The sequence below is a fragment of the Bufo gargarizans genome, unplaced genomic scaffold (assembly GCF_014858855.1).
Source record: "Bufo gargarizans isolate SCDJY-AF-19 unplaced genomic scaffold, ASM1485885v1 fragScaff_scaffold_343_pilon, whole genome shotgun sequence".
In the NCBI taxonomy this organism is placed as follows: domain Eukaryota; kingdom Metazoa; phylum Chordata; class Amphibia; order Anura; family Bufonidae; genus Bufo; species Bufo gargarizans.
In genome coordinates this window covers 155,789-166,657 of record NW_025334098.1, presented here as the reverse complement: position 1 = coordinate 166,657, position 10,869 = coordinate 155,789, and the positions used below count along the sequence as shown (strand labels likewise).

General features: G+C 51.1%; 1 protein-coding gene across 2 annotated transcripts; it reads left to right on the top strand.

Annotated features, from left to right (window-relative positions):
• Nucleotides 1–203: 203 nt before the first annotated feature.
• LOC122922420 (terminal nucleotidyltransferase 5C-like) lies at nt 204–10,547 on the top strand. Of its 2 annotated transcripts, none has more exons than XM_044273022.1 (3): nt 204–326; nt 5,537–5,627; nt 9,023–10,547. In XM_044273022.1, the coding sequence occupies exon 3, from the start codon at nt 9,051–9,053 to the stop codon at nt 10,224–10,226; it is 1,176 nt and encodes a 391-aa protein (XP_044128957.1). In that variant the 5' UTR covers nt 204–326; nt 5,537–5,627; nt 9,023–9,050; the 3' UTR covers nt 10,227–10,547. The 2 variants fall into 2 exon arrangements, with proteins under 2 accessions (XP_044128957.1, XP_044128956.1); XM_044273021.1 differs by having other exon boundaries at nt 210–507.
• Nucleotides 10,548–10,869: the final 322 nt, after the last annotated feature.

The following is a 10,869-nucleotide window of genomic DNA, read 5'->3' as shown; positions in this document are numbered from 1 at the left end:
GCCTATCATCCGTCCAGTGCGCGGACCACCATCACTCTAGATGCCTCAACATCCAGTGCGGACCCTCTGTAGTCAGACACAGACCTTCCCCGCCACTCCGTTATGGCCGGACACAGCCCCTCAGCAGCCGTTCCCGACACTTAATTACGGTTCACACTTCACACCTGGCTGCCACACGCCTTTCCCGCTCAAATTGTAGGCGGGCGGACTCCATTTATAGGTCACTCGCTGGGCTATGACGTCGAGAAGTGGGCGGTTCCTATCTGTCACAGGAGTTGTGACGTCACGTTGTCATGGAGACAGTATTACGCCGGGAAGACGGTGAGGTAGGTGAGGAGGAGGCTCCGCTGTTGGTTGACGCGCACTCGAGGACTCGCAGTTACCGGGAGCCGATCCAGCCCGAACCGCTAGCACTGGCCGGAAAACAACCCCGGAGTCCCGCACATCTCTCCCGAGAGGCGGAGGAGCCGGCTGCCGCTGTGGGGAGGTGTGCGGGGCAGACAACAGGTGAGCCTCATCCTCCGGACCTCAGTAGTGCCTCACTGTACCTCAGAAGTAGCGCCTCGCTGCCCCTCAGAAGTAGCGCCTCGCTGCGCCTCACTATACCTCAGAAGTAGCGCCTCACTATACCTCAGAAGTAGCGCCTCGCTGCCCCTCAGAAGTAGCGCCTCGCTGCCCCTCAGCAGTAGGACCTCACTGCCCCTCAGAAGTAGCGCCTCACTATACCTCAGAAGTAGCGCCTCGCTGCCCCTCAGAAGTAGCGCCTCGCTGCCCCTCAGAAGTAGCGCCTCGCTGCCCCTCAGCAGTAGGACCTCGCTGCCCCTCAGAAGTAGCGCCTCACTTCACCTCAGAAGTAGCGCCTCGCTGCCCCTCAGAAGTAGCGCCTCACTGTACCTCAGAAGTAGCGCCTCGCTGCCCCTCAGCAGTAGGACCTCGCTGCCCCTCAGAAGTAGCGCCTCACTGCCCCTCAGAAGTAGCGCCTCGCTGCCCCTCAGCAGTAGGACCTCACTGCCCCTCAGAAGTAGCGCCTCACTGCCCCTCAGAAGTAGCGCCTCACTATACCTCAGAAGTAGCGCCTCGCTGCCCCTCAGAAGTAGCTCCTCGCTGCCCCTCAGCAGTAGGACCTCACTGCCCCTCAGAAGTAGCGCCTCGCTGCCCCTCAGCAGTAGGACCTCACTGCCCCTCAGAAGTAGCGCCTCACTATACCTCAGAAGTAGCGCCTCGCTGCCCCTCAGAAGTAGCGCCTCACTGCCCCTCAGAAGTAGCGCCTCACTGCCCCTCAGAAGTAGCGCCTCGCTATACCTCAGAAGTAGTGCCTCACTGCCCCTCAGAAGTAGCGCCTCACTGCCCCTCAGAAGTAGCGCCTCGCTATACCTCAGAAGTAGCGCCTCGCTATACCTCAGAAGTAGCGCCTCGCTGCCCCTCAGCAGTAGGACCTCGCTGCCCCTCAGAAGTAGCGCCTCACTGCCCCTCAGAAGTAGCGCCTCGCTGCCCCTCAGAAGTAGCGCCTCACTGCCCCTCAGAAGTAGCGCCTCACTGCCCCTCAGAAGTAGCGCCTCACTATACCTCAGAAGTAGCGCCTCGCTGCCCCTCAGAAGTAGCTCCTCGCTGCCCCTCAGCAGTAGGACCTCACTGCCCCTCAGAAGTAGCGCCTCGCTGCCCCTCAGCAGTAGGACCTCACTGCCCCTCAGAAGTAGCGCCTCACTATACCTCAGAAGTAGCGCCTCGCTGCCCCTCAGAAGTAGCGCCTCACTGCCCCTCAGAAGTAGCGCCTCACTGCCCCTCAGAAGTAGCGCCTCGCTATACCTCAGAAGTAGTGCCTCACTGCCCCTCAGAAGTAGCGCCTCACTGCCCCTCAGAAGTAGCGCCTCGCTGCCCCTCAGAAGTAGCGCCTCACTATACCTCAGAAGTAGCGCCTCGCTGCCCCTCAGAAGTAGCGCCTCACTGCCCCTCAGAAGTAGCGCCTCACTGCCCCTCAGAAGTAGCGCCTCGCTATACCTCAGAAGTAGTGCCTCACTGCCCCTCAGAAGTAGCGCCTCGCTGCCCCTCAGAAGTAGCGCCTCGCTATACCTCAGAAGTAGCGCCTCGCTATACCTCAGAAGTAGCGCCTCGCTATACCTCAGAAGTAGCGCCTCACTGCACCTGTACTATATATCTGTACACACTGCATCTATTATACCTCGTACCTCACATATCAGTACACTGCTCTATATACTATATATCTGTACACACTGCATCTATTATACCTCGTACCTCACATATCAGTACACTGCTGTATATATTATATATCTGTACACACTGCATCTATTATACCTCGTACCTCACATATCAGTACACTGCTGTATATACTATATATCTGTACACACTGCATCTATTATACCTCATACCTCACATATCGGTACACTGCTGTATATACTATATATCTGTACACACTGCATCTATTATACCTCGTACCTCACATATCAGTACACTGTTGTATATACTATATATCTGTACACACTGCATCTATTATACCTCGTACCTCACATATCAGTACACTGCTGTATATACTGTATATCTGTACACTGCATCTATTATACCTCGTACCTCACATATCAGTACACTGCTGTATATACTATATATCTGTACACACTGCATCTATTATACCCCGTACCTCACATATCAGTACACTGCTGTATATACTATATATCTGTACACTGCATCTATTATACCTCGTACCTCACATATTAGTACACTGCTGTATATACTATATATCTGTACACACTGCATCTATTATACCTCGTACCTCACATAACAGTACACTGCTGGGTATACTATATATCTGTACACTGCATCTATTATACCTCATACCTCACATATCAGTACACTGCTGTATATATTATATATGTGTACACACTGCATCTATTACTGACGGCTGTGGTGCCGCGCCGTGTGGAATACTGACGGCTGTGGTGCCGCGCCGCGTGGAATACTGATGGCTGTGGTGCCGCGCCGTGTGGAATACTGACGGCTGTGGTGCCGCGCTCTGTGGAATACTGACGGCTGTGGTGCCGCGCTCTGTGGAATACTGACGGCTGTGGTGCCGCGCTCTGTGGAATACTGACGGCTGTGGTGCCGCGCTGTGTGGAATACTGACGGCTGTGGTGCCGCGCTCTGTGGAATACTGACGGCTGTGGTGCCGCGCTCTGTGGAATACTGACGGCTGTGGTGCCGCGCTCTGTGGTATACTGTTATACTCTCTGCTGGAGTCACCGACTGTGGAATAATGCTGCCACGTAGCGCCTCATGAAGGGCAGCCGCTGCCGGGGCACCCACTTTGCTGCAGCTCATGGCGTAAACCTCAGCATCACAGATTCATCCCTGTAACGAGCCGGAAGCTTCCGTCTTACAGATCGTCAGGATACAACTGGAAGGTGCTGGGACTAAACACGTGTAAAACTCTAGTAATGCCTGAAGCTGCGGGGGACGTTCCCTGTGCTGTCATCAGTATGGACTGACACCGCTTCTTCTGCAGGGAGCTCCAGTAACCTCCATCCGGCCAGACAGTCCCAGGACTGCGGTGAGGTTGGCTGCTGCCTCTGGTCCGCTTGACTGTTCTTCTGTTGACTGTCATAAAAGTTGTCCGGTTTTGGAGCATTCTGTCCACAGCCATAGTGGCTCTGAACAAGGGTAGAAATATAGTACTGGGGTGCCAATACTAATGCAACATCATGCAGGCTGCGCAGGGCCGTTCTGTTAGCACTAAATGGTGAGGTGCTGCTTGTATGTTCATTACCCTGGTCTGGGTGCAGATATGAGGTTAACTTACTGGTTGTTATTGTGTCATCCACTGAACACCCCACCTCTGTGACATCATCTGCCTCGTGCTCCCCTCCTGGACCCTTCACCCCGCTGCTGTGACATCATCTGCCTCGTGCTCCCCTCCTGGACCCTTCACCCCGCTGCTGTGACATCATCTGCCTCGTGCTCCCCTCCTGGACCCTTCACCCCGCTGCTGTGACATCATCTGCCTCGTGCTCCCCTCCTGGACCCTTCACCCCGCTGCTGTGACATCATCTGCCTCGTGCTCCCCTCCTGGACCCTTCACCCCTCCTCTGTGACCTCATCTGCCTCGTGCTCCCCTCCTGGACCCTTCACCCTGCTGTTGTGACATCATCTGCCTCGTGCTCCCCTCCTGGACCCTTCACCCCGCTGCTGTGACATCATCCGCCTTGTCCTGGACCCTTTACTCCTCTGCTGTGACCTCATCTGCCTCGTCCCCCCCCCCCCTCCTGGACCCTTCACCCCGCTGCTGTGACATCATCTGCCTTGTCCTCCCCTCCTGGACCCTTCACCCCGCTGCTGTGACATCACTCACTTTGTGAGTGGGAGGGGGTGTGGCCTTTAGATGTTGGGGGGGCCCCCCTAAGGATGGATGCCTTTTAGATGTTGGGGGGCCACCCCTGAGGATGGATGCCTTTAGAGGTTGGGGGGGGGGCCACCCCTGAGGATGGATGCCTTTAGAGGTTGGGGGGGGGGCCACCCCTGAGGATGGATGCCTTTAGAGGTTGGGGGGGGGCCACCCCTGAGGATGGATGCCTTTAGAGGTTGGGAGGGCCACCCATGAATGTGGACGTCTCTCTATTAGAGGATGAAGAAAACATCAGGTGTTTCTTGTCCGGTTATAAGGCCCGAGCCGGGAAGTCGATGCAGACGGGAAATGTCTGAGATCAGGGGCAGGAGGTCTGTGAGCGCTTCTCTGCGGGATGCATGATACGGTGAGCGCAAGTCTTGTGACAATGCTGAGACTTGTGGTGCTGAGGCGTCAGACCTATAGCAGACGTATGGAGGATCTGTGAGCGCGCTCGGCTGTCTTCTTCATGCGGCCAAGCTCAGGATTAGTTTTCTTTATTTCTTATCTTCACTGACAAAGAAAAGCCATAAAAATATTTCAGTCCCTTCAACTGTAAATAGTAAGTAAGTGACTGCAAGCAGAGATCTTGAGAGTGCTGAGGAATGAAACACAAACAGGGTCATTTACTATCCAGCAATATGTCTATATTAGGCGTATTTCTGGCTGATTGCTTCGCAAAGGTTATTTATGCCGCAATCTGCAACTTTTCCTCGCTCATGCTAGGTCTAAAAAAGTGTGCGGGGGAGGGGAGGGGCCGGTAGACCCATTTCATTTACCATTTGGTCTAAAAAATGTAAGACCGCTCAGAAGCTAGCGTACATTTAGAAGCGGCGGTAAATGGTTTTTTGTCCGGCTGGCATTTGCGCTGGATCTATGAACGCGGCCTTAGAGAGTTGCAGGACATTTTACATTGCTGAATCTTTAGGTTTCTCTCCCCCCAAAAGGCGTGCAGTGCCGCCCCCTGTGGGTGAGAGCAGGGTCTGGGGGGAAGTCGCTAAACCAGTGGCTGTAATCTCTGGTACTGGATTATAGAGTGCTTGTCTGGTGGTCCGACATTGCGGAGCGGCGGTGTGACACTGCTCGGCTGTCTCTTTCCCAGTGCTCGGTGTCCCTTTCTTACTTTGCCCTCTCGTCTCTCTGCAGGTGTCTCCTGTCTGTATGTGACATGACAACAATCCGAGTGTCACATGAGTCATCCGACTAATCTCCCGGCCGAGCAGCAGAGACGTCTTCGGTGAGTGACATTTAACCAGTGACTGCCGCCAACCTCGCACCAGCGGTATATGGTATATATCCTGTAATCTGGCACCTGGTGGTCCGGAACGCAGACCGCCGCAGAGTATTACCCTTACATGATAACAGAGATGACGTCCACAATTTTCTGAATACCACTGGACTGTATATGAGTAAACAGCCCTCGACAGTCTCACTTATAGCGCAGGACCAGGGTGATGAGGCCCAGCAGCTGCTCCAGAGGCGGACCCCGCACCCCCGGGGCCCAGACATCAGCCGCTCTTACACTGCCTCTCATTAACCTGTAATTATCTGCAGACGCCTGGGAGCTGATCCGCTGTTTAGATCTCGCTCAGCGCTGTCACTGCCTCCAGGGCTTCAGGAACAGATAGTGCCAGCTCCGAGCCTTCCTGCCGCACATTGGGGGTCATTTATTAGACTGGCATGTTAGACGCGGGTCTTAATAGTGCCCTGCGCTGGCGGTGGATCCGCCAAAGTTATTAAGGGAGGGCGCAGGCCTGCACAGCTGGCATAGATTTAGACCATTTGCCGGCACGGCTCCCTTTCCGCAATGCCAACTTTTTTAGACATGTGTGAGCGGGGGAAAATCGCAATCTGCGACATAAATACGCCTAATATAGACATATTTCTGTTAGTAAATACCCCTATTGTGTCTAAAAATCCACAGTCATCAGTGCGAGTGGTTGAAGTGGCTCACAAGAAATCTTATATATATCCTACTCATAGCCTATATATTCCTCCTGTACCTCCCCCCATGTACAGACTGTACTGACTCCCTATATATATCCATACATACAGTGGATATAAAAAGTCTACACAAAAAAATGACACAAAGATAAATCATTTCAGAACTTTTCCCACCTTTAATGTGACCTATAAACTGTACAACTCAATGGAAAACAAACTGAAATCTTTTAGGTGGAGGGAAGAAAAAATATAAAAATAAAATAATCTGGTTGCATAAGTGTGCACACCCTTAAACTAATACTTTGTTGAAGCTCCTTTTGATGTTATTCCAGACTCATCCCCAAAGACTGAGTGCTATCAGCATGGCACATTTTGACTCTTCTTTGCACAAACCCTCCAGATCTGTCAGATTGGGAGGGCATCTCCTGGGCACAGCCCTCTTCAGATCACCCCACAGATTGGGAGGGCATCTCCTGGGCACAGCCCTCTTCAGATCACCCCACAGATTGTCAATCGGATTCAGGGCTGGGCTCTGGCTGGGCCATTCCAAAACTTTCATCTTCTTCTGGTGAAGCCATTCCTTCATTGGTTGATTTGGATGTATGCTTTGGGTCGTTGTCATGCTGAAAGATGCAGTTCTTCTTCATGTTCAGCTTTCTAGCAGAAGCCTGAAGGTTTTGGGCCAATATTGACCGGTATTTGGAACTGCTCAGAATTCCCTCCAGCTTAACTAAGGCCCCAGTTGCAGCTGAAGAAGACCAGCCCCTTGGCATGATGCTGCCACCACCAGGCCTCACTGTGGGGTGGGGTTCTTCTGGTGATGTGCAGTGTTGTTTTTGCCCCAAACAGATCTTATTTTTATTGCCAAAAAGTCCAACCTTGGTTTCATCAGACCATAACACCTTTTCTCACGTGCTTTTGGGAGACTTCAGATGTGTTTTTGCAGAATGTAGCCTGGCTTGGATGTTTTTCTTGGTAAGAAAAGGCTTTCGTCTTGCCCGTCTACCCCATAGCCCAGACATATGAAGAATACGGGAGATTGTTGTTCCATGGACCACACAGCCAGGACTGGCCAGAGATTCCTGCAGCTTCTTTAATGTTGCTGTAGGCCTTTTGGTCGCCTCCCAGACCAGTTTTCTTCTTGTCTTTTCATCAATGTTGGAGGGACGTCCAGTTCTTGGTGATGTCACTGTTGGGCCATATTTCCTCCACTTGATGATGACGGTCTTCACTGTGTTCCATGGTAGTTCTAATGCCTTGGAAATTCTTTTGTCCCCTTCTCCTGACTGACACCTTCTAACAATGAGATCCCTCTGATGCTTTGGAAGTTCTCTGTGGACCGTGGCTTCTGCTGTGGGATGCGACTAAGGACATTTTAGGAAAGACCAACTAGAGCAGCGGAGCTTCATTAGGGGTTAATCAGAGGCCCTTTACATGATGGCCGGTGTATGCTGACTGCTATCTAACAGGATTGTGGATGTGATTGCTTAATTCTGAACACAGCTAGAAACATAGAATGTGTCGGCAGATAAGAACCATTTGGCCCATCTAGTCTGCCCCATATACTGAATACTATGAATAGCCCCGGCCTTATCTTATACGAAGGATGGCGTTATGCCTATCCCATGCATGCTTAAACTCCTCCACTGTATTTGCAGCTACCACTTCTGCAGGAAGGCTATTCCATGCATCCACTACTCTCTCAGTAAAGTAATACTTCCTGATATTACTTTTAAACCTTTTGCCCCTCTAATGTAACACGATGTCCTCTTGTAGCAGTTTTTCTTCTTTTAAATGTTCTCTCCTCTTTTACCTTGTTGATTCCCTTTATGTATTTAAAAGTTGCTATCATGTCCCCTACATCCCCAGTTCTAAGAGGGTGTGCACACTTATGCAACCACATTATTTTAGTTATTATTTTTTTTTTCCCTCCACCTAAAAGATTTCAGTTTGTTTTTCAATTGAGTTGTACAGTTTATAGGTCACATTAAAAGGTGGAAAAAGTTCTAAAGTGATTTATCTTTGTCTCATGGGATAGGCATAAGGCCATCCTTCATATAAGATAGGGCCAAGGGCTATCCATAGTATTCAGTATATGGGGCAGACTAGATGGGCCACATGGTTCTTATCTGCCGACACATTCTAGGTTTCTATATATTCGTCCTGTACCTCCCCCATCTACAGACGGTAATGGCCCCCCTGTAACGCTTCTCTTTCCTCTATGTAACATCCCCCCTTGTCTTCTATAGACGGTACTGACCCCCCTGTAACGCTTCTCTTTCCTCTATGTAATATCCCCCCCGTGTCTTCTACAGACGGTACTGACCCCCCTGTACTGCTTCTCTTTCCTCTATGTAACAACAACCCCCCCCCCGTGTCTTCTGCAGACAGTACTGACCCCCCTGAAACGCTTCGCTTTCCTCTATGTAACATCCCCCCCCCATGTCTTCTACAGACGGTAATGACCCCCCTGTAACAATTCTTTCCTCTATGTAATACCCCCCGTGTCTTCTACAGACGGTACTGACCCCCCTGTACTGCTTCTCTTTCCTCTATGTAACAACCCCCCCCCCCCGTGTCTTCTGCAGACAGTACTGACCCCCCTGAAACGCTTCGCTTTTCTCTATGTAATATCCCCCCCCATCTTCTCCAGACGATACTAACGCTCCTCTAACACTTTTCTCTTAGATAGTCCAAGTATCATTGACCGTCCGCCATGACTGAAGAGTTGGACTGTAGATTCAGCAATCTGACCCAGGATCAAATCACCATCCTCAATCAGGTTCTGACCGAGGTCGTCCCCATCCACGGCAGAGGGAACTTCCCAACCATGGAGATGAAACCCAAGGATATCATCTGTGTGGTGAAGGAGCAGCTAATAAAGAAGAAAATCGCAATACGAGACATTCGCCTCAACGGCTCCACAGCCAGTCACATCCTCATGTGCCAGAACGGGACCAGCTGCAAGGACTTGGACATCATTTTTGGGGTGGAGCTTCCAGATGATCAGGCCTTCCAGACTGTAAAGGAGATTGTCTTAGATTCTCTCTTAGACTTTCTTCCCAAATGCGTCAACAAGGAGAAGATCACTGCCCTCACCATGAATGAGGCGTACGTCCAGAAGATGGTGAAGGTGTCCACTGACCACGACCGCTGGAGCTTAATTTCACTATCCAACAACAGCGGGAAGAACGTGGAGCTGAAGTTTGTTAACTCTCTCCGCAGGCAGTTTGAGTTCAGTGTGGACTCCTTCCAGATCACCCTGGACTCCATCCTCCATGTTTACACCGATGAGGACTCTGAACTGACCCCAGATACCTACCCCGCTGTGGTGGCCGAGAGCATGTACGGAGATTTCCATGAAGCAATGGAACATCTCCGGTGCAAACGTATCGCTACAAGGAACCCTGAAGAGATCCGAGGGGGTGGCCTTCTAAAGTACAGCAACCTCTTGGTTCGGGATTACAAGCCAACCAGTGAGACTGAAATCAAGTCCCTGGAGCGCTACATGTGTTCACGGTTCTTCATAGACTTTCCTGATGTGACCGAACAGCAGAGGAAAATAGAGTCCTATCTGCGCAACCACTTCATCGGAGAAGAGAAGAGCAAGTACGACTACCTGATGACCCTGCGCACGGTGGTCAATGAGAGCACAGTGTGTCTGATGGGTCACGAGCGCAGGCAGACTCTTAATATGATCACCATCTTGGCTCTGAAAGTGCTTGGAGAACAGAACATCATCCCGAACACGGCAAACGTGACCTGTTATTACCAGCCCGCCCCCTACATGAGCGACAGGAACTTCAACAACTATTACATACCTCAGGGCCAGTCGGCCATCTTCTACCCCCCCTACCAGTTTCACATACACCTGCAGAGCGGGCTGGTGTAGGAATAAAGATTTCCCCGAGCGCACGTCGTCTGTTCTGCCAAATGTCACTTCATGGAAAATCTCATGCAAGCTACATCTATAGAATTATTCTACATAAATGGCAGAGACACGCTGTACAGACATGGCTTATCTAGTACTGAGCATACTCCAGAGCTGAACTCACTCTTCTACCGCTTGTTATCGGAGACTGGCAGCAGGCACCATACAAGCTTAGTTCAGCTTGTATAATGCAGGGGACATCTGCCCATATAGAGACTGCCCATACTTCAGAGCTGCATTCCCCATTCTGCACATTTTGAGATAAGTGATGTATGTGCACAGTGACTCTGCAGTTCATGGCAATGAGGTCCGTGACCTGGAGAATGCTGACCAGGACTGGGGCTGTTTTTTTTTATTTTTTATTTTTTTTTATGAGACCGCAGGGGGCGTTCATTCTGGGACTGCCAATGCTGCGGTGCCTGGAGAAGCTGCTTGTACTGGGGATTCGTGTCATTAATGGTTTCCTTTTGTTGTCTTTGCTGTTTTTTTAGTGTCTAAGTGTTTTTAGTTTTTTATTCTTATGTCGGGATCTTCGCGCTGTGTGTAATCCGGGACGGGGGCGCCGGAGTCTTCTCATCACCTCTTATATCTTCTCAGAATTTTT

Coding starts and splice junctions, on each gene's coding strand:
- LOC122922420 (XM_044273022.1), top strand. CDS start 9,051: ATGACTGAAGAGTTGGACTGTAGATTCAGCAATCTGACCCAGGATCAA.